Source organism: Sylvia atricapilla, chromosome 22 (assembly GCF_009819655.1).
Source record: "Sylvia atricapilla isolate bSylAtr1 chromosome 22, bSylAtr1.pri, whole genome shotgun sequence".
In the NCBI taxonomy this organism is placed as follows: Eukaryota; Metazoa; Chordata; class Aves; order Passeriformes; family Sylviidae; genus Sylvia; species Sylvia atricapilla.
This window is the reverse complement of record NC_089161.1, coordinates 1,282,135-1,303,139: the sequence shown is the minus strand read 5'-3', so window position 1 is coordinate 1,303,139 and position 21,005 is coordinate 1,282,135. Positions and strand designations below refer to the sequence as shown.

Here is a 21,005-nt window from a genome sequence, read left to right as displayed (position 1 = left end):
ATAAATCCAGCTGTGAATTCCATAGTTTCCAGCTCAGAGGATTTCCAGAGTTTGGTGGAAGACTTAAATAAAAATAATAATAAAAAAAAAAATCAGGATTTTGGGTTTTTGCTGCGCAGGGAAAGGTTCAGGGAAACAACAACAAGAAAACAAAACAAAAAGCTGCTTTTGGAAAAAAGAAATTAAAAAAATGAAGGTTTAAAATGGTGCTAAAGCCAACCCCAAAGCACCAGGACACAGGGAAATATTCTGGATTTGTTCAGAGCTCTGGGAGTCTTTGGGGAGAGCCCAAAATCTGCCCTGAGCTCTTTAATTAATGATATTTCTGTCTATGTTTGTGGGTTTTATATGGTTTGTGTTATATTTTTTATGTTTGTACTGTGTTTATGGAATATATTTTGTTTATAATATATTCAGATGTAATGTGTTTGGATTTGTATTATGTTCGTTATGTGTTTTATGTAAAGATTAAAAAACTCACAGACAAAACAAAGCAAAAAAACTCCCAGACAAAACAAATATTAAAAAAAACCCCAGAGAAAATAAAGTTTAAAAACCTCCCAGACAAAACAAAAAAGATCAAAAAAACCTCTCAGACAAAACAAAGATTAAAAAAACTCCCAGACAAAACAAAGATAAAAAACAACCCAGACAAAATAAAGATTAAAAAAACTCGACAAAATAAAGATTAAAAAACCTCCCAGACAAAACAAAGATTAAAAAAACTCCACAGACAAAATAAAGTTTAAAAAAAACCCAGACAAAATAAGGATTAAAAAAACTCCAGACAAAATAAAGTTAAAAAAATCTCCCAGACAAAACAAAAAAGATCAAAAAAACTCCCAAAGATAAAAAAACCTCACAGACAAAAAAACACTAAAAAAAGCCAACAAAATAAAGATCAAAAAAAAAGATTAAAAAAACTCGACAAAATAAAGTTTAAAAACCTCCTAGACAAAACAAAAAAGATCAAAAAAACTCCCAGATGAAACAAAAAAGGCCAAAAAACCACCCAGACAAAGATAAAAATCCTCCCAGAAAAAACAAAGATAAAAAACCTCCCAGACAAAATAAAGTGAAAAAAACCCAGACAAAACAAAGATTAAAAAAACTCCAGACAAAATAAAGTTTAAAAAAAACCCAGACAAAATAAGGATTAAAAAAACTCGACAAAATAAAGTTAAAAAAATCTCCCAGACAAAACAAAAAAGATCAAAAAAACTCCCAAAGATAAAAAAACCTCCCAGACAAAAAAGATTTAAAAAACCCAACAAAATAAAGATTAAAAAAAAAAAACAGACAAAATAAAGTTAAAAAAACCTCCCAGACAAAACAAACAAAAAAACCCAGACAAAATAAAGATTAAAAAACTCTAGACAAAATAAAGATTAAAAAACTCGACAAAATAAAGTTAAAAAACCTCCCAGACAAAACAAAGATAAAAAACAACATCCCAGACAAAAGAAAGATTAAAAAACCTCGACAAAATAAAGATTAAAAAACCTCCCAGACAAAACAAAGATTTAAAAAAACTCGACAAAATAAAATTTAAAAACCTCCCAAAAACCCAAACCTCAGAATAAATTTAATTTCCCCTCCCACCACAAGCCCCAAACCCCCAAATCCCCACCTCCACCTCCCTAAAAACCCACCTGAGGAAGCTGCAAAACCTTTGGAACTTTTTCCCAACCTCGGACAAACCTTTTATTTTAATTTTATTTTTTATTTTTTCCTCACTCCCTGTTGCCTCACCCCGCTGACACGGGGGCGTTAATTGTTAATTGAATTGTTAATTGGTGTTTGTGCAGAGCCCAGGCTGATGTCACCTGCCCTGGGATGGTTTTGTCACACCCCGGAGTCATCTCAATGTGAGGGTTTTGTTTTTTTTATTGACATTTTCCTCGAGTCCTGAATTATTTTGTCATTTCCAACAGTTTGAATCCCAAATATTTTAATTTCTGAGTTTTTCTGGCGGCGCCACTTGGGTCTCCAGCAGGTCCAGAATTATTTTTATTTTATTATAAAAATTGGGAGATTTTTTTTCATTGTGGCAGGAAAACTTGGAAATTCCATTTCCCCGTGATCCAGAAGAGGATCCAGTTTTCCCCTGCTGCTTCTCCTGAAATTCCGAATTTCCTGGGGAGGTGAATTTGCTCCTCACACAAAGACTCACTCAAAACCACGATATTTTTTAAATTAATTCAGAAAAGTAAAAAATATCCTGAGTTTTATCATTTTTCTGGTATTTTTTCCTGGTTTTCCTCATTATCCCTGACAATTTTTTTCCTGGTTTTCCTCATTATTCCTGTTTTTTTTTCCTGGTTTTCTCTCCTTTATCCCTGTTCCTGACAATTTTTTTCCTGGTTTTCCTCATTATTCCTGGTGGTTTTTTTTTCCCTGGTTTTCTCCCTTATCCCTGGCATTTTTTCCATGCTTTTCCCATTATCCTTGCTGGTGTTTTTTCCAGTTTTTTGGGGTTTTTTTCTTTCCTCCAGATGTTTTTCCCCTTGGGAGGACAAAACACCAAAAAATAAGGGAAAAAAACCCAAACAAATCCACTTCTAAATTGCATTTTGGGCAGGGATTAAAAGAGCCCTGACTCAGGAGCACTGTATGAATAATAATTAATTATTAATTAATTATTATTATTAATTATTAAAAATAATAATTAATAACAAAACTTCAAGGAGCAGGGGATTATTTTAGCTGGGAAATGCCGTAGCTCAGGGCTCAGAGCTGGAAGCGATGCGTCCCCCACACACCTGCAACTGGAAGGGAATTTGGGAAGGCAGGCTAAAAAATTATTTAAAATAATCCTTGAGCTCTTTTAGGTTATTTCTTTTTTAAATCTGCGCCAGGGCCTTACCATCCTCTCAGGGAAAGATTTCTTCCCACTTTTCACCCAAATCTTGCCGCTCTTTTCTCTCCTGTCACTCCATAAAGAGCCTCGCTCCACCTCCCGCTTTATGCACACCGAGATCTGGAGAAAATATTCGTATTTATAACGAGAAAACCAGCCGAGGCCAATCCCTCAGGAAAGGACAATAAGACAACACCGCGACGTTTTTCAATCGCAGCACTGAGCTGCACTTTAATTTAGTAAATTTTCAATTTTTGAGGTGTTTGCGGCTCCCTTTCCCCTCAGGATCTGTCACCACCAAAGTTCCGCCAGCGTCCGCACACCGCTGCCGTGCCCGGCCTGGGACTGTCGGCGTGTCCTGGGCAGGGCCGGATCGTCCCGCGGCTCCCTTCCCGCTCGGCATGTGCGGTTATCGCGGGGGTTTATCGTGTTATGTCGCGACATAGCGCCTGCTCCCAGTCACTTTCCTCCCCTCAGAGTTTCCGCCACAGCGGAAGCGATGGCGCCACCGGAAGCGGAAGTGACAAGCGGGGGTGACAGAAAGCGGAAGTGACTCGAGCCCCCGGAAGTGTGCCCCCTCCTTCCCGGAAGTGCCGCCCCGCGCCGCCATCTTGGCTGGAGGAGCCGTGAGGAAGCCGCGGCCGCCGCCGCCCGCCCCGCCCGCTCCGCCGCCATCGCGGCCCGGCCGCCGCTCGCCGCCTGCCTCCCTCCCTCGGCCGCGGGCAGGAGCGGCCGTCCGGGGCCTGGCGGCCGCGGAGAGGTGAGCGGGGCCTGCGCCAGCAGCGAGCGGGGAGGGCCGGCCGGGCCAGCTGCCTTCCTGTCTCTGCCCGCTTCTCTGCCGTTCTCCCTTTCTCCTTTTCCCGTCTCCGTCTGTTTCTTCCTCTCCTTTCCTCTCTCCCTTTCGCACCTTTCGCTTCTCTGTTTCAGTGCCTCACTTCCTCTACCCCTTCTTCCTTCCCTCTCTTTCCTTCCTTCTCTTTCATTCCCTCCCTTCCTTCCCTCTCCGTCCTTCCTCCTTTCTCCCCCATTTTTCTCCTCCTTTTCCTCCTTTTTCTCCCTTTTTCCTTTCCCTTTCCAGTCCTTCCTCTTTTCCTTCTTCCCTCCCTGTCTGGTTCCTCTTTCCCCTCTCTCCCTTTCATTCCCTCTCTTCCCTTTTCTCCCTTTCCCATTTTCCCCTCAGTCCCTCCGTCCTCACTTCCCCCTTTTCTCCTCCTTTTACCGCTTTTGTCCCCTTCTTATCCTTCTTTTTCCCCTTTTCTCCTCTCCCTTCCAGTCCCTCCCTTCCTCTTTTCCTTTTCCTCCTTTTTTTTGCTCATTTTTCCTTATTTCTCCCCCTTTTTTTTTTCCTTATTTTTCCTTCTTTTCCCCCTTTTTTTCCCCCTTATTTTTTCCTCCTTTCAGAGAAACGTTCTCTGAAGCTCTGCGCTTATTAAAACGGCATTCGTGAGCGGGTTGAGTTTTAATTAATCTAACGAGGTGTCGTTAATTAGATGAGCAGCAGCAGCAATAAGAGGGCCCCGACCACGGCGACGCAGAGGCTGAAGCAGGATTACCTGAGGATCAAAAAGGATCCTGTGCCTTACATCTGTGCTGAGCCCCTGCCCTCCAACATCCTGGAATGGTGGGCTTGGGATTTGGGGAGTTTGGGGTGGGATTTGGGATTTTGGGGTCGGATTTGGGAATTTTGGGGTGGGATTTGGGATTTGGGGATCTGTGCTGAGCCCCTGCCCTCCAACATCCTGGAATGGTGGGATTTGGGAATTTGGGGAGTTTGGGATGGGATTTGGGGAGTTTGGGGTGGGATTTGGAGTTTGGGGTGGAATTTAGGGAGTTTGGGGTGGGATTTGGGGATCTGTGCTGAGCCCCTGCCCTCCAACATCCTGGAATGGTGGGGTTTGGATTTGGGGGATTTGGGATGGGATTTGGGGATTGGGAAGTGGAGATTTGGGATTTAGGGAATAGGGAATATGGGAGGATCAAAAAGGATCCTGTGCCTCACATCTGTGCTGAGCCCCTGCCCTCCAACATCCTGGAATGGTCGGGTTGGGATTTGGGGAGTTTGGGGTGGGATTTGGGGATCTGTGCTGGGCTCCTGCCCTCCAACATCCTGGAATGGTGGGGTTTGGGATTTGGGGAGTTTGGGATGGGATTTGGGATTTGGAATGGGATTTGGGGAGTTTGGGGTGGGATTTGGGGATCTGTGCTGGGCTACTGCCCTCCAGCATCCTGGAATGGTGGAGTTTGGGATTTGGGGAGTTTGGGGTGGGATTTGGGATTTGGGGATCTGTGCTGAGCTCCAGCCCTCCAACATCCTGGAATGGTGGGATTTGGGATGGGATTTGGGGATTGGTAAGTGGAGATTTGGGATTTAGGGAATAGGGGAGGATCAAAAAGGATCCTGTGCCTTACATCTGTGCTGAGCCCCTGCCCTCCAACATCCTGGAATGGTGGGGTTTGGGATTTGGGGAGTTTGGGGTGGGATTTGGGATTTGGGATGGGATTTGGGGAGTTTGGGATGGGATTTAGGGATCTGTGCTGAGCCCCTGCCTTCCAACATCCTGTAATGGTGGGGTTGGAATTCGAGGAATTTGGGAATTGGGAATGGAGATTGGGAATAGTGAATGGGATGGGAATTGGAGGAGGAGAGTTGGAGATGGGGGATTTGGGATGGAGAATTGGAGCTGGGAGTGGGATGGGAATTGGGGAGGAAAAGGGGAGGGCTGGAAATGGGGGATTGGGGATGGGAAATTGAGGACGGGGATAGGAATTGGGGATGGAAGTGGGAATTAGGATGGGAATGGGGATTGGAGAGTTTGGGATTGGGAATTGGGGATGGGGAACTGGGAAGGGAATTGAGCATGGAGGACTGGAGGTGGAGAATTTGGGATGGGAATTGGAATTGGGGTGGGAATTGAGGACAGGGATGGGAACTGGGGATGGAATTTGGGATTATTTCCCCTCCTGGGCAGAAGAGGATTTCCCAATCCATCCAGTCTGACCCTCTCTCCTTCAGTCTGGGGAGGAGGAGGAAACTCTGCCTGAGGTCGATCCTGGGTGGATTTTTTATGGGATATTTGTGATTTCCCACTGTCCATCCCCTTTTTTCCAGGCACTACGTGGTGAGGGGCCCCGAGCTCACCCCCTATGAAGGTAAATCCCTCCCCATGGGGTTTGCATGGAAATTCAGGAATTCCAGGGGTGGGAAAAGGCCAAATAATCCCACTAAAAACAGCTTAAAAACCTGGGAAAGACAGGAAAAAATGGGGAGGCTTCAAAAGTTTTAATAAAATAAAATTTAGGTTAAACTTGAATTTTAATATTTTGGAGTTGTTTAGGAGAAGGAATAAAGCAGAGGGAATTGGGATGGGAATTGGAATTGGGGTGGAAATTATATATGAAATGTCATTTATTTAACCCATTTTTTGGGTATTTAGGAGCAGAAATAAAGCAGAGGGGATTGGGGATGGGAATTGGGGTGGGAATTATATGTTGAATATCATTTTTTAACCCATTTTCTGAGGTATTTAGGAGCAGAAATAAAGCATGGGGATTTGGGATGGAAATTGGGATTGGGGTGGAAATTATATATGAAATATCATTTATTTCACCCATTTTTGGGTAGTTAAGGAGCAGAAATAAAGCAAGGGAATTGGGATGGGAATTGGAATTGGGGTGGAAATTATATATGAAATATCATTTATTTCACCCATTTTTGGGGTATCTAGGAGAAGGAATAAAGCAGAGGAATTGGAATTGGGGTGGGAACGGGATGGGAACAGGAATTGGGGTAGGAATTATTTATGAAATATCATTTACTTAACCCATTTTTTAGGTATTTAGGAGAAGGAATAAAGCAGAAGGAATTTGAGATGGAAATTGGAATTGGGGTGGAAATTATTTATGAAATATCATTTATTTCACCCATTTTTTGGGTAGTTGAGGAGCAGATATAAAACAAGGAGATTGGAATCGGGGTGGAAAATGGGGCCGAGACCTGGGAATGGGAATTAATTAACGAGCTCCAACTGAACAATAAATTAATTCCCCCACTCCACAGGTGGATATTACCACGGCAAACTCATCTTCCCTCGCGAGTTCCCTTTCAAACCTCCCAGTATTTATATGATCACCCCCAACGGAAGGTTCAAATGCAACACCAGGTAAAGATTCCTCCCCAAAAAACCCCATCCCATCCCATCCCAAATCCCTGTTCCTGCCTCTTTATTTCTTTTTTTTGGAGGGGTTGTTTTTGGTGGTTTTTTTTTGTTTTTTCCTTGGGAAGGTTGTGTCTATCCATCACGGATTTCCACCCGGACACGTGGAACCCGGCGTGGTCGGTGTCCACCATCCTGACGGGGCTGCTCAGCTTCATGGTGGAGAAAGGGCCCACCCTGGGCAGCATCGAGACCTCCGAGTTCACCGTGAGTCCCACGGGGTGGGATTGGGGGAAATTTGGGATAAAACCTGTTTGGGGTTCACTGTGTTCTCAGAGGATCAAAAATAATAAAAATTCTGCCTAAAAACATCAATTCCCTGGGCAGCATCGAGACCTCCGAGTTCACCGTGAGTCCCACGGGGTGGGATTGGGGGAAATTTGGGATAAAACCAGTTTGGGGTTCATTGTGTTCTCAGAGGATCAAAAATAATAAAAATTCTGCCTAAAAACATCAATTCCCTGGGCAGCATCGAGACCTCCGAGTTCACCGTGAGTCCCACGGGATGGGATTGGGGGGAAATTTGGGATAAAACCTCTTTGGGGTTCACAGTTTTCCCAGAGGATCAAAAATTAACAAAATTTCTGCCTAAAAACATCAATTCCCTGGGCAGCATCGAGACCTCCGAGTTCACCATGAGTCCCATGGGATGGGATTGGGAGGGAATTTGGGATAAAACCTGTTTGGGGTTCACAGCTTTACCACAGGATCAAAAATTACAAAATTTCTGCCTAAAAACATCAATTCCCTGGGCAGCATCGAGACCTCCGAGTTCACCGTGAGTCCCACGGGGTGGGATTGGGGGGGAAATTTGGGATAAAACCTCTTTGGGGTTCACAGCTTTACCACAGGATCGAAAATTAGCAAAATTCTGCCTAAAAACATCAATTCCCTGGGCAGCATCGAGACCTCCGAGTTCATCATGAGTCCCACGGGGTGGGATTGGGGGGAAATTTGGGATAAAACCAGTTTGGGGTTCATTGTGTTCCCAGAGGATCAAAAATAACAAAAATTCTATCTGTAAACATCAGTTGCAGTCAATGGCACTCACAGATCTGGTGTTTGAAGTGTTAAAGTCCATTTGGGAAGAGTTGGGAATTTGGGATAAAACCTGTTTGGGGTTCACTGTGTTCTCAGAGGATCGAAAATTACAAAATTTCTGCCTAAAAACATCAATTCCCTGGGCAGCATCGAGACCTCCGAGTTCACCGTGAGTCCCACGGGGTGGGATTGGGGGAAATTTGGGATAAAACCTCTTTGGGGTTCACTGTGTTCTCAGAGGATCAAAAATTAACCTCTATAAACACCAGTTTTAGTGAAAAATGCTCACAGATCTGACGTTTAAAGTGTTAAAATCCATTTGGGAAACGTTGGGAATTTGGGAGAATTTGGGATAAAACCTGCTTGGGGTTCACAGTTTTCCCAGAGGATCAAAAATGAACAAAAATTCTACCTAGAAACATTGATTTTAGTGAAAAATGCTCCATTTTAAGACTTATAATTACTTTTGAAGCTTTAGGAATTTGGGATATTTCAGGGATAAAACCTGCTTGGGATTTTCCAGCCTTTACCACAGATCCCACAGGGTCAAAAATTAACAAAATTTCTCTCCCCAAACATCAATTTCAGGGAAAAATCCTTCAAAAATTTGAGGTTTGAAGTGTCAAAACCCACTTGGGGTCAGGTTTGCACCATCCTTGTGGGAAATCAGGGGTGGAACTGAAAGAAATGGATGGAATTTTGATGAAATTGCTAAAAAATCTGCTCTTTTATTATTTTTCCTCCCCAGAAAAGGCAGCTGGCTGCACAGAGCTTAGCGTTTAATTTAAAAGATAAAGTCTTCTGTGAGCTCTTCCCTGAAGTGGTGGAGGTAAGGAAATAATTCCTGAATTAATTCATTTTTTTTTTTTTTTTTTTGTTATCAAAATTCCCTTTTCTGGGCTTCTTTGGCTTTTCCTGTTGAGGATTTTCCCAGGATTTTTTGTTCCTTTTGGAAATGTGATTTTTTTGGGAAAGTTTTCATTCTGAATAATTCCCACTGAGTGAAGGCTGCAGGAGAGTGGGGCACAAAAAAAAAAAGAGATTATTTTCTTTTTGGATGTGCAAATAAAAGCCCCCAAATCATCCCAAATTTCCCTTTTTACCATTCAGTTCTCTCCCTTTTTACACGAAATCAAACAAAAACCACCCAAATCACCCCAATTTCCACTTTCCCGTGCAGAAAATCAAACAAAAGCCCTCAAATCACCCCAATTTTCTCTTTCCCTCACCAGGAAATCTTACAAAAGCCCCAAAATCATCCCAATTTCCACTTTCCCACTGAATTTTCTCTCTTATTTCCCAGGAAATCAAACAAAAGCCTCCAAAATCACCCCAATTTTCTCTCCTGATCCCCAGGAAATCAAAAGCCCCCAAATCACCTCAATTTTCTCTCCTGTTCCCCAGGAAATCAAACAAAAGCCCCCCAAATCACCCCAATTTCCACTTTTCCCCTCCAGGAAATCAAACAAAAGCCCCAAAATCACCCCAATTCTCTCCTGCTCCCCAGGAAATCAAAAGCTCCCAAATCACCTCAATTTTCTCTCCTGTTTCCCAGGAAATCAAACAAAAGCCCCTCCAAAATCACCCCAATTTCCACTTCTCACCCCTCCCTCTCTGCAGGAAATCAAAGGCACCCAAATCACCCCAAATTCCACTTTCCCATGCAGAAAATCAAACAAAAGCCCCAAATCATCCCAATTTTCTCCCCTGCTCCCCAGGAAATCAAAAGCCCCAAAATCACCCCAATTTTCTCTCCTGTTTCCCAGGAAATCAAACAAAAGCCCCCAAAATCACCCCAATTTCCACTTTTCCCCCTCCAGGAAATCAAACAAAAGCCCCAAAATCACCCCAATTTTCTTTCCTGATCCCCAGGAAATCAAAAGCCTCCAAAATCACCCCAATTTTCTCTACTGATCCCCAGGAAATCAAACAAAAGCCCCAAATCACCCAAATTTTCTCTCCTGTTCCCCATGAATGCAAACAAAACCCCCAAAATCACCCCAATTTCCACTTTTCCCCCTCCAGGAAATCAAACAAAAGCAGAAAGCACAAGACGAGCTGAGCTCCAGACCTCCGTCTCTGCCTCTCCCCGACGTGGTTCCGGACGGGGAGGCCCATTTTGGGCACCACCACGGGCACCCCCTGCTGCAGGGGCCCCCCGTGGGGCTGGGGGGACACCCCGGGGTGCTGCAGCAGCCCCACAGGAACCACGGACTCTTGGGGGGAGCCCTGGCGAACTTGTTTGTCATCGTGGGCTTCGCCGCCTTCGCCTACACAGTGAAATACGTGCTGCGGAGCATAGCACAGGAGTGAGGGGGAAACACAGCCCACCCTGCAGCAGACCAAATGATAGTGGGGGTTTGGGGGTCACAGGGGGAAATCTGGGGGGGTTCTGGTCGTTCCTGGGTCGTGGTGGGGTTTTGGGTTGAGAAGTGAAATTGGTTGGTGAGGCATGTTGGGATCTCCGGATTGGAAATTGGAAAATTCTTCAGCAAATTTTTGGCTCTGTTGAGTTTTGAATTGGGAATTTTTTTGGCCTTTCCTGGGTCGTGGTGGGGTTTTGGGTTGAGAAGACAAAGATTGGTTGGTCTGACACTTTGGGTTGTGGAGATCTCCTCCACGTGTGGATTGAAAATGGAAAATTCTCCCGCAGATTTTTGACTCCGTTGAGTTTTTAATTGGGAGCAGTGAAATCCTGCTGAGGAGCAGAGCACAGCAGTGAGGGGGAAACACAGCCCACCCTGCAGCAGACCAAATGATAGTGGGGTTTGGGGGTCACAGGGGAAAATTTGGGGGGTTTCTGGTCGTTCCTGGGTTGTGGTGGAGTTTTGGGTTGAGAAGTGAAATTGGTTGGTGAGGCGTGTTGGGATCTCCGGATTGGAAATTGGAAAATTCTTCAGCAAATTTTTGACTCTGTTGAGTTTTGAATTGGGAATTTTTTGGCCTTTCCTGGGTCGTGGTGGGGTTTTGGGTTGAGAAGTCTGAAATTTGTTGGTGAGAGGCGTTGGGTTCTCCTCCATCTCTGGATTGGAAATTTGTAAAATTCTTCAGCAAATTTTTGGCTCTGTTGAGTTTTGAATTGGGAATTTTTTTTGGCCTTTCCCATATTGTGGTGAGGTTTTGGGTTGAGAACTCCAAGCGTTATTGGGAGGCCATTTTGGGTTGTGGAGTTCTCCTCTATCTCTGGATTGGAAATTGGAAAATTCTTCAGCAAATGTTTGGCTCTGTTGAGTTTTGAATTGGGAATTTTTTTGGCCTTTCCTGGGTCGTGGTGGGGTTTTGGGTTGAGAAGACAAAGATTTGTTGGTCTGACACTTTGGGTTGTAGAGATCTCCTCCACGTGTGGATTGAAAATGGAAAATTCTCCAGCAAATTTTTGACTCTGTTGAGTTTTGAATTGGGAGCAGTGAAATCCTGCTGAGGAGCAGAGCACAGGAGTGAGGGGGAAACACAGCCCACCCTGCAGCAGACCAAATGATAGTGGGGGTTTGGGGGTCACAGGGGGAAATTTGGGGGGGTTCTGGTCGTTCCTGGGTCGTGGTGGGGTTTTGGGTTGAGAGGACAAAGTGTTGATGGTGAGGCGTGTTGGGTTCTCCTCCATCTCCAGATTGGAAATTGGAAAATTCTTCAGCAAATTTTTGGCTCTGTTGAGTTTTGAATTGGGAATTTTTTTTGGCCTTTCCTGGGTCGTGGTGGGGTTTTGGGTTGAGAAGACAAAGATTTGTTGGTCTGACACTTTGGGTTGTAGAGATCTCCTCCATCTCTGGATTGGAAATGGAAAATTCTCCAGCAAATTTTTGACTCCGTTGAGTTTTGAATTGGGAGCAGTGAAATCCTGCTGAGGAGCAGAGCACAGGAGTGAGGGGGAAACACAGCCCACCCTGCAGCAGACCAAATGATAGTGGGGGTTTGGGGGTCACAGGGGGAAATTTGGGGGGTTTCTGGTCGTTCCTGGGTCGTGGTGGGGTTTTGGGTTGAGAGGACAAAGTGTTGATGGTGAGGTGCGTTGGGTTCTCCTCCATCTCCGGATTGGAAATTGGAAAATTCTTCAGCAAATTTTTGGCTCTGTTGAGTTTTTAGTTGGGAATTTTTTTGGCCTTTCCTGGGTCATGGTGGAATTTTGGGTTGAGAAGTCTGAAATTTGTTGGTGAGACGCGTTGGGTTCTCCTCCATCTCTGGATTGGAAATTTGGAAAATTCTTCAGCAAATTTTTGACTGTTGAGTTTTTAATTCAGGATTTAATGGGTTTCTTTGGAGTGGGACTTTTTGGGTGGAAAATTTGGGGTTTTTTGCCTTCCAGGGTCGTGATGGGATTTTGGGAAGACATTTTGGGTTGTGGAATTCTCCTCCATCTCTGGGTTGAAAATTGAAAATTCTCCAGCACATTTTTGACTCCAATTAAATTAAAATTAAAACTCCACTGAGTTTTTAATTGGGAAATTTGGGGGGTTTTTGGGTCCTGGTGGGATTTTGGGTTGGGAACTCCAGCCTTTGTTGGTGACCACTTTGGTTTGTGGGGTTCTTCTCCATCTTGGGTTGAAATTTGGGAATTCTTCAGCAAATTTTGACTCTTGTTGAGTTTTTAATTCCAAATTAAAGGGACTTTTTGGGTAGAAAATTTGGGATTTTTTTTTTTGCCCTTCCCAGGTCGTGGAGTTTTATTTTGGAGGGGAGTTGATTTTTATTTTCTTGGGGAATTCAGGAAAATCCTGATTTTTCTCTTCCCCCAAACCAAAAAAAAAAAAAAACCAAAAAACAACCGAAAAAAAAGAATTAACAAAAGGAGGGAAAAAATTAAATTTCAAAAAAAAAAAAAAAAATTCTTTCTGGAAAATTGGTTCGAATTTAAAAATGGAAGAATTTTTTTTTTTTCCTAAAGAAACCTTCTTTTTTTTGGAATAAAAAATTGAATTTTGGGGGGAATTTTTCCCTTTTTCCCTGGAGTTTTTCCCGAGGTCGAGGAGCGGCACCGGCGGCGCGTTTGTGGTTTATTCAGAATAAAAAAAAATCCCTGAAAAATCAAATTTCTGGAGCTGTTTTTTTTTAGGAAAAAGAAAGAAAAATTCCTTGGGAGGAAATGGAACGGGGGAAGATTTCAGTTCAAAAATAAAACGTTTAAAAAATCGCTTTTTTTCCTGATTTTTTTGCCTTTTCCAGTCGGGTTTTCGCTTCATCGTTAATAATTCTGATGATTCCTTTAATCCTTGTGCTCCTGAAGGTGAATTTGGGATCTGTTGGCATCGTTATTAATTATTAATTACTATTAGCGCTAGTAATTAGTGATTAATTTATCAGGGAGATCAATGAACGAGGCGATGCCTTTTTAATGGGAAAAAAATCGGATTTTTAAAGCAGGAAAATCCCATTTCCAGTGGGAAAAATCGGCTCCTTCCTGCTCATAATAATTAATTCTCATTAAAAATTCCTGCTAATTAATGATTAATTTATCGGGGAAATCAATGAACGAGGCGATGCCTTTTTAATGGGAAAAAAAATCAGATTTTTAAAGCAGGAAAATCCCATTTCCAGTGGGAAAAAAAAAAAAAAACACACACACACAAAAAAAAGGGAATTAATTCCATAAAAACTCCCAAACATTCCCAAATTCCTGGAAATTCTTTTCCAAACCAGGAAAGGCTCATTAGCGTTAATTAGGAATTCTTAATTAGCGCTGGAATTATTTCCGGTTTATTTCCCATTTGGGAGCGGCAGAAATTTGGGAATTTTTTCCCTGTTTTTTTTTTTTTCGGGAATTTCGCTGTTTTTTTATGGGATCGGCCACGAGGTGGCGCCGTCGTGTCGGAAAATCGGGAATTTGGGGCTATTCCTGAGCTGAGCCCCAAAATTCCAGAAAATCCCAAAATTCCAGGAAAAAAAAATCCCATAAAATAATAATAATTAAAAAAAAAAAAAAAAAAAGTTTCCGGAACATCCCAAAAATTCCACCCTGGGAGCGATTTTTAAGGAATTTTGGGATATTCCCGAGCTGGGAAGGAGCCTAAAAAATTCCAGAAAATCCCAAAATTCCGGCTGGGATTTGATTTGGGGAATTCCTAAACTGAGCCTGGGGCTGGATTTTCCCGGTTTGAACATCCCAAACTGGGAATAAACTGGGAATTCTGCCCCATCCAAACTGGGAATGGGACATCCCAAACTGGGAATAAACTGGGAATTCTGCCGTGTCCAAACTGGGAATGGGACATCCCAAACTGGGAATAAACTGGGAATTCTGCTCCATCCAAACTGGGAATGGGACATCCCAAACTGGGAATAAACTGGGAATTCTGCCGTGTCCAAACTGGGAATGGGACATCCCAAACTGGGAATAAACTGGGAATTCTGCCCCATCCAAACTGGGAATGGGACATCCCAAACTGGGAATAAACTGGGAATTCTGCCCCATCCAAACTGGGAATGGGACATCCCAAACTGGGAATAAACTGGGAATTCTGCCCCATCCAAACTGGGAATGGGACATCCCAAACTGGGAATAAACTGGGAATTCTGCCCCATCCAAACTGGGAATGGGACATCCCAAACTGGGAATAAACTGGGAATTCTGCCCCATCCAAACTGGGAATGGGACATCCCAAACTGGGAATAAACTGGGAATTCTGCCGTATCCAAACTGGGAATGGAGCATCCCAAACTGGGAATAAACTGGGAATTCCGCCCATCCCCAGGCTGGGGATGAATTTCCCCAAACTGCAGATTTCCAGCGCTGCCGAGAGCTCAGAATTCCCAAAAAAAACCCCACCAAAAAAACAACCGAGTTGAGAGCTCAGAATTCCCAGGAAAAATCCGAGAGCTCCGAATTCCCAGGGAAAAAAAAAAAAAAAAAAAAAAAAAAACCAAAAAAAACACACACCTCGGTTTTTTTTTTTTTTCCCGGGATAGAGAAGGGGAGGAGCCGCTCCATTTTCTGGGAATTTAATGGGAATGTGGGGATTTAATGGGAATGAGGCAGGGAATTTATTGGGAATGTGGGGATTTAATGGGAATATTGGGAGGGAATTTAATGGGAACGTGGGGATTTGATGGGAATGGGAATGCGGGCAGGGAATTTATTGGGAATGTGGGGAGAGAATTTAATGGGAATGTGGGGATTTAATGGGAATGTGGGGATTTAATGGGAATGAGGCAGGGAATTTATTGGGAATGCGGAGATTTAATGGGAATGTGGAGATTTAATGGGAATGTGGGGATTTAATGGGAATGAGGCAGGGAATTTATTGGGAATGCGGAGATTTAATGGGAATGTGGAGATTTAATGGGAATGTGGGGAGGGAATTTAATGGGAATGCGGAGATTTAATGGGAATGAGGCAGGGAATTTAATGGGAATGTGGAGATTTAATGGGAATGTGGAGATTTAATGGGAATGTGGAGATTTAATGGGAATATTGGGAGAGAATTTATTTGGAATGTGGGGATTTAATGGGAATGAGGCAGGGAATTCATCGGGAATGTGGAGATTTAATGGGAATGTGGAGATTTAATGGGAATGAGGCAGGGAATTTATTGGGAATGCGGAGATTTAATGGGAATGTGGAGATTTAATGGGAATGAGGCAGGGAATTCATCGGGAATGTGGAGATTTAATGGGAATGTGGAGATTTAATGGGAATGAGGCAGGGAATTCATCGGGAATGTGAGCAGAGGAGCTCTGACAGCTCATTACCGGCTCCTCCTCCTTTTTTTTTTTTTCCCTGTTTTTTTTTTTTTTTCTTGGAGTTGATGGCAACTCCTCGGGGAAAGGAGCCGCCGGGAGGAGTCAGAGCCTCGGGAAAATCGGGAATTCCGCCGGGAATTCTTCCGCCGGGAATTCTTCTGCCGGGCATTTTATCGGGAATTTTATCGGGAGTTTTCTCTGGAATTCTGCCGGGAATTTTCTCAGGAATTGTGCCCGCAGAGGAGGATCGGGATGTGAAATCCTCCCCTGACAGCTCCGGGATTTGCCGCTCGTCCTTAGAGAAAGGAGGAAAAAAAAAACCCAGAAACTTTGGGAAAACTTCACCTGCTCCTTCCCCATGGACACAGCCGCCGAGGTTCCGCTTCCCCGCCGCCGGAATTTTGGGATCTGAGGGAATTTTGGGATCTGAGGGGTTTGGGGTCAGGGATTTGGGATTTTGGGATCGAAGGAATTTTGGGGGGGTTCAGAGGGGTTTGTTTTTTGGGATCTGAAAGGTTTGGTTTTTTGGGAAGTGAGGGATTTGGGGTTTGGGATTAGAAGGATTTTTTAGGGGGATCTGAGGGGTTTGTTTTTGGGATCTGAGGGATTTGGGGTTGGGGATCTGAAGGAATTTTGGGGGGGGTCTAAAGGATTTGTCTTTTGGGATCTGAAGGGTTTGCTTTGTAGGATCTCAAGGGTTTGCTTTTTGGGGTGGAAGGGATTTATTTTTTGGGATCTGGAGGATTTGTTTCTTGGGATCTGAGGGATTTTTTTGGGTGGATTTGGTTTTTAGGAACTGAGGGATTTGGGGGAATTTGTGTTTTTTTTGGGGTGTGAGGGGTTTGGGTTTTAGGATCAGAAGGATTTTTTGGGGGGATATCTGAAGGATTTTTTTTTCTTGGGATCTGATGGATTTGTTTTTTAGGATCTGAGGGATTTGGGACTTGGGGATCTGAGGGATTTGTTTTTTAGGATCTGAGGGGTATATTTTTTAGGATCTGAAGGATTTGTTTTTAGGATCTGAGGGATTTGTTTTTGGGGGTGTGAAGGATTTATTTTTGGGGACCTGGGGGATTATTTTTTGCGATCTGAGGGATTTATTTTGGGGGGATCTGGGGACTGGATTTCGGGATCTCAAGGCTCAGATGTTCCCCGGGATCGCAATTCCCCGGGATGCCGAGGGCAGGATGAGGATTTATCCCTGGGGCAGCAGCGCTGGGATCTCTGCACCTTCCGGGACCTTTAAAACCAGTTCTGAGCCCGAATTTGGGGGCCCTGAGCGCCTTTAAAACCAGTTTCAAACCCGAGTTTTGGGGGGCAGAATAAAACCAGTTTCAAACCGGATTAAGGGGGTCGAAGGGACAGAATAAAACCAGTTTCAAACCCAATTTTGGGGGCCCTGAGCGCCTTTAAAATCAGTTTCAAACCCGATTTTTGGGGGACAGAGTAAAACCAGTTTCAAACCGGATTAAGGGGGTCGAAGGGACAGAATAAAACCAGTTTCAAACCCAATTTTGGGGGCCCTGAGCGCCTTTAAAACCAGTTTCAAACCCGATTTTTTGGGGGGCAGAATAAAACCAGTTTCAAACCGGATTAAGGGGGTCAGAAGGGACAGAATAAAACCAGTTTCAAACCAAATTTTGGGGGCCCTGAGCGCCTTTAAAATCCGATTTTGGAGGGGCAGAGTAAAACCAGTTTCAAACCGGATTAAGGGGTTCAGAAGGGACAGAATAAAACCAGTTTCAAACCCAATTTTGGGGGCCCTGAGCGCCTTTAAAGTCAGTTTCAAACCCGAGTTTTGGGGGGCAGAATAAAACCAGTTTCAAACCGGATTAAGGGCGTCAGAAGGGGCAGAATAAAACCAGTTTTAAGTCGATTAGGGGGAAGCAGAGAGGACAGAAGAAAACCAGTTTCAAGCCTGATTTCAGGTGTCCTGAGTGCCCTTAAAACCGGTTTTGAGCCGGATTTAGGGGAGCAGAGTAAAACCAGTTTCAAGCCCCATTTGGTGGGGCTGAGACCCCTTAAAACCAACTTTAAGTTAGATTTAGGGGGGCAGAGTAAAACCGGTTTTAAATCCGATTTGGGGGGGTCAGAAGGGGCAGAATAAAACCGGTTTCAAGGCGATTTCTGGGGGGGGCTGAGCGCCTTTAAAACCAGTTTCAAACCCGATTTTGTGGGGACAGAGTAAAACCAGTCTCAAACCGGATTAAGGGGGGCAGAAAGTGCAGAATAAAACCAGTTTCAAGCCGGATTTTGGGGGCCCTGAGCGCCCTTAAAACCAGTTTAAAGCCCCATTTAGGGGGACAAAATAAAACCAGTTTTAAATCTGATTTGAGGGGAGCAGAGGGGACAGAATAAAACCAGTTTCAAACCGGATTAAGAGGGTCAGAAGGGACAGAATAAAACCAATTTCAACCCAAATTTTGGGGCCCCTGAGCGCCTTTAAAACCAGTTTGAAGCCCCATTTACGGGGACAGAATAAAACCAGTCTCAAACCGGATTAAGGGGGCAGAAAGTGCAGAATAAAACCAGTTTCAAGCCTGATTTTTGGGGTGCTGAGTGCCTTAAAAACCAGTTTCAAACCGGATTCTGGGGGGCCCTGAGCGCCCTTAAAACCGGTTTGAATCCCCATTTAGGGGGACAGAATAAAACCCGTTTCAAGCCGGATTTAGGGGCACTTTAAACCCGATTTTTGGGGTGCTGAGTGTCTTTAAAACCAGTTTCAAGCCGGATTTTGGGGACCCCGACTGCCCTTAAAACCAGTTTTAAACCAGATTTAGGGAAGTGGAGTGAAACCAGTTTCAAGCCGGATTTGGGGGTGTTTTAAACCAGATTTTTGGGGTGTTGAGTCGCTTTAAAACCAGTTTGAAGGCGGATTTTGGGGCCCAGATCCTCAGGAATTCCTGGGAAGCTCCGGCAGATCCAGGATCCCACAGAAATTCAGAATTCCAGATTTCCCATCCCCGAGGAGCCGCTGGGATCGCTCGGAATCGGGATTTTTCTGGACACAAATCCGGATTTTTTAATTTTGATCTCGAAGAATTTCCCTCGGAGCCTTCGGAAATTTGGATTTTTTTTTTTTGGACACAAATCCCAGGGGAATTTGTACAAATCCAGATTTTTTTAGTTTTTTTTTTATGGTCCTGAAAAATTTCCCTCAGATCCTTCGGAAAATTGGATTTTTTTGGACACAAATCCGGATTTTTTGATTTTGATCCTGAAAAATTTCCCTCGAATCCTTTGGAAATTTGGATTTTTTTGGACACAAATCCAGGGGATTTTTTTGATCCTGAAGAATTTCCCCCAGATCCTTCTGAAACTTGGATATTTTATTATTTTTGGAGGGTCCTGCTCATCCCCTTCATTTGGATTTCTTCGGTTTTTCTTGCTCCTGGAGGATTTCCCACGCGGCTCCTCGAGCCTGACTTGGTTCATTTGGGAATTTTTTGGACAAAAAAATCCAAATTTTTTTTCTTTTTCTTGGTGACTTCTTGGATCCTTCTCACCCGGTTCATTTTGGATTTATTCAGGGACAAATCTGAATTTTTTAATTATTATTTTTTATTTTTTATTTTCTTGCTCCTGGAGGATTTCACACCCGGCTCCTTGACCCTGACCTGGTTCATTTGGGAATTTTTTTTGGACAAAATAATCCGATTTTTTTTTTGCTCCTGAACCATTTCACACCCGACTCCTTGACCCTGACCTAATAAATTTGGATTCTTTGGACACAAATCTGATTTTTATTTCATCCTGAAAGGATTTTACATCTTGATCCTGACCACGTTAATTGGGATTAATTCAGATTAATTCAGATTAATTCTGGTTTTCGTTTGCTCCCAAACCATTTCACACCGGACTCCTCGATCCTGACTTGATAAATTGGGATTTTTTTTTGGAAAAAAATCGGATTTTTCTCAGTCCTGAAGCATTTCCCACCCGACTCCTTGATCCCACCCTGATAAATTGGGGCTTTTTGGACACGAATCCGATTTTCCTTCACTTCCAGAGTATTTCACACCTTGATCTTGATCTTCACTTATTTAATTCGGATTTGGGGGGTTTTATTTGGTCCTTAAGGATTTCACACCGGATTCCTTGAGCCCCACCTGATAAATTCAGGTTTTTTTAGGACAAAAATCCAATTTTTTTTTAATCCTTGAGGATTTCTGACTGGACTCCTTGATCCTGGCCTAATAGATTTTGATTTTTTTGGAACAGAAATCCAATTTTTTTTTTTTGTCCTGAACCATTTCCCACTGAACTCCTTGAGCCTGATTTAATAAATTCAGATTTTTTTGGACACAAATCTGATTTTTTTAAATCCTTGAGGATTTCCCACCTGGCCCGTTGATCCTGGCCTAATAAATTTGGATTTTTTGGGACACAAATCCAGTTTTTTTGATCCTTGAGGATTTCCCACCGGACTCCTTGACCTCACCCTAATAAATCCAGATTTTTTAGGGCACAAATTGATTTTTTTAATCCTTGAGGATTTCCCACCTGGCTCCTTGATCCTGACTTGGTTAATTCAGACTTTTTTTTTTTTTTTTTTTACACAAATCCATTTTTTTCTCGGTCCTGAACCATTTTTTTGGTTTTTTTAGGACACAAATCCATTTTTTTGATCCTTGAGGATTTCCCACCTGGCTCCTTGATCCCGACCACGTTAATTCACATTTATTTTGGACACAAATCCATTTTATCTCGGTCCTGAACCATTTTTACCCCTCTCTCCTTGATCCTGACCTAATAAATTCGGATTTTTTTGGGGGGTCCCATTTTTTTGACCCTGAACCATTTCCCACCTGGTTCCTTGACCCCACCCTAATAAATCCAGATATTTTTAGGACACAAATCCATTTTTTCTCTGTCCTGAACCATTTTTACCCCTCTCTCCTTGATCCTGACCTAATAAATTCAGATTTTTTTGGGACACAAATCCAGTTTTTTTGATCCTCGAGGATTTCCCACCTGGCCCCTTGATCCTGGCCTAATAAATTTGGATTTTTTTAGGACACAAATCCAATTTTTTTTTTGATCCTTGAGAATTTCCCACCTGGTTCCTTGACCCCACCCTAATAAATCCAGATTTTTTTAGGACACAAATCTGATTTTTTTTTGATCCTTGAGGATTTCCCACCGGACTCCTTGACCCCACCCTAATAAATCCAGATTTTTTCGGACACAAATTTGATTTTTTATCCCCTCTCCCCACG

General features: G+C 43.4%; 1 protein-coding gene and 2 long non-coding RNA genes across 4 annotated transcripts; 2 read left to right on the top strand and 1 right to left on the bottom strand.

Moving 5' to 3' along the window:
* The first annotated feature begins 3,430 nt into the window (after positions 1–3,430).
* Positions 3,431–10,471, top strand: UBE2J2 (ubiquitin conjugating enzyme E2 J2). Its single transcript, XM_066334123.1, has 7 exons — positions 3,431–3,620; positions 4,351–4,481; positions 5,970–6,010; positions 6,918–7,020; positions 7,143–7,281; positions 8,864–8,944; positions 10,141–10,471. Exons 2-7 carry the CDS (start codon positions 4,351–4,353, stop codon positions 10,426–10,428), a joined length of 783 nt encoding a protein of 260 aa, XP_066190220.1. The 5' UTR covers positions 3,431–3,620; the 3' UTR covers positions 10,429–10,471.
* Positions 10,472–10,581: 110 nt separating this feature from the next.
* On the top strand, positions 10,582–11,488 carry LOC136370883 (uncharacterized). 2 transcript variants are annotated; one of them, XR_010745254.1, is made up of 3 exons: positions 10,582–10,716; positions 10,974–11,079; positions 11,233–11,488. It is a non-coding gene; the product is annotated as an uncharacterized lncRNA (long non-coding RNA). The 2 variants fall into 2 exon arrangements; XR_010745253.1 differs by having other exon boundaries at positions 10,582–10,719.
* Positions 11,214–12,908, bottom strand: LOC136370882 (uncharacterized). Its single transcript, XR_010745252.1, has 2 exons — positions 12,332–12,908; positions 11,214–11,497 (listed from the first exon to the last, which is right to left on the bottom strand). It is a non-coding gene; the product is annotated as an uncharacterized lncRNA (long non-coding RNA).
* Positions 12,909–21,005: the final 8,097 nt, after the last annotated feature.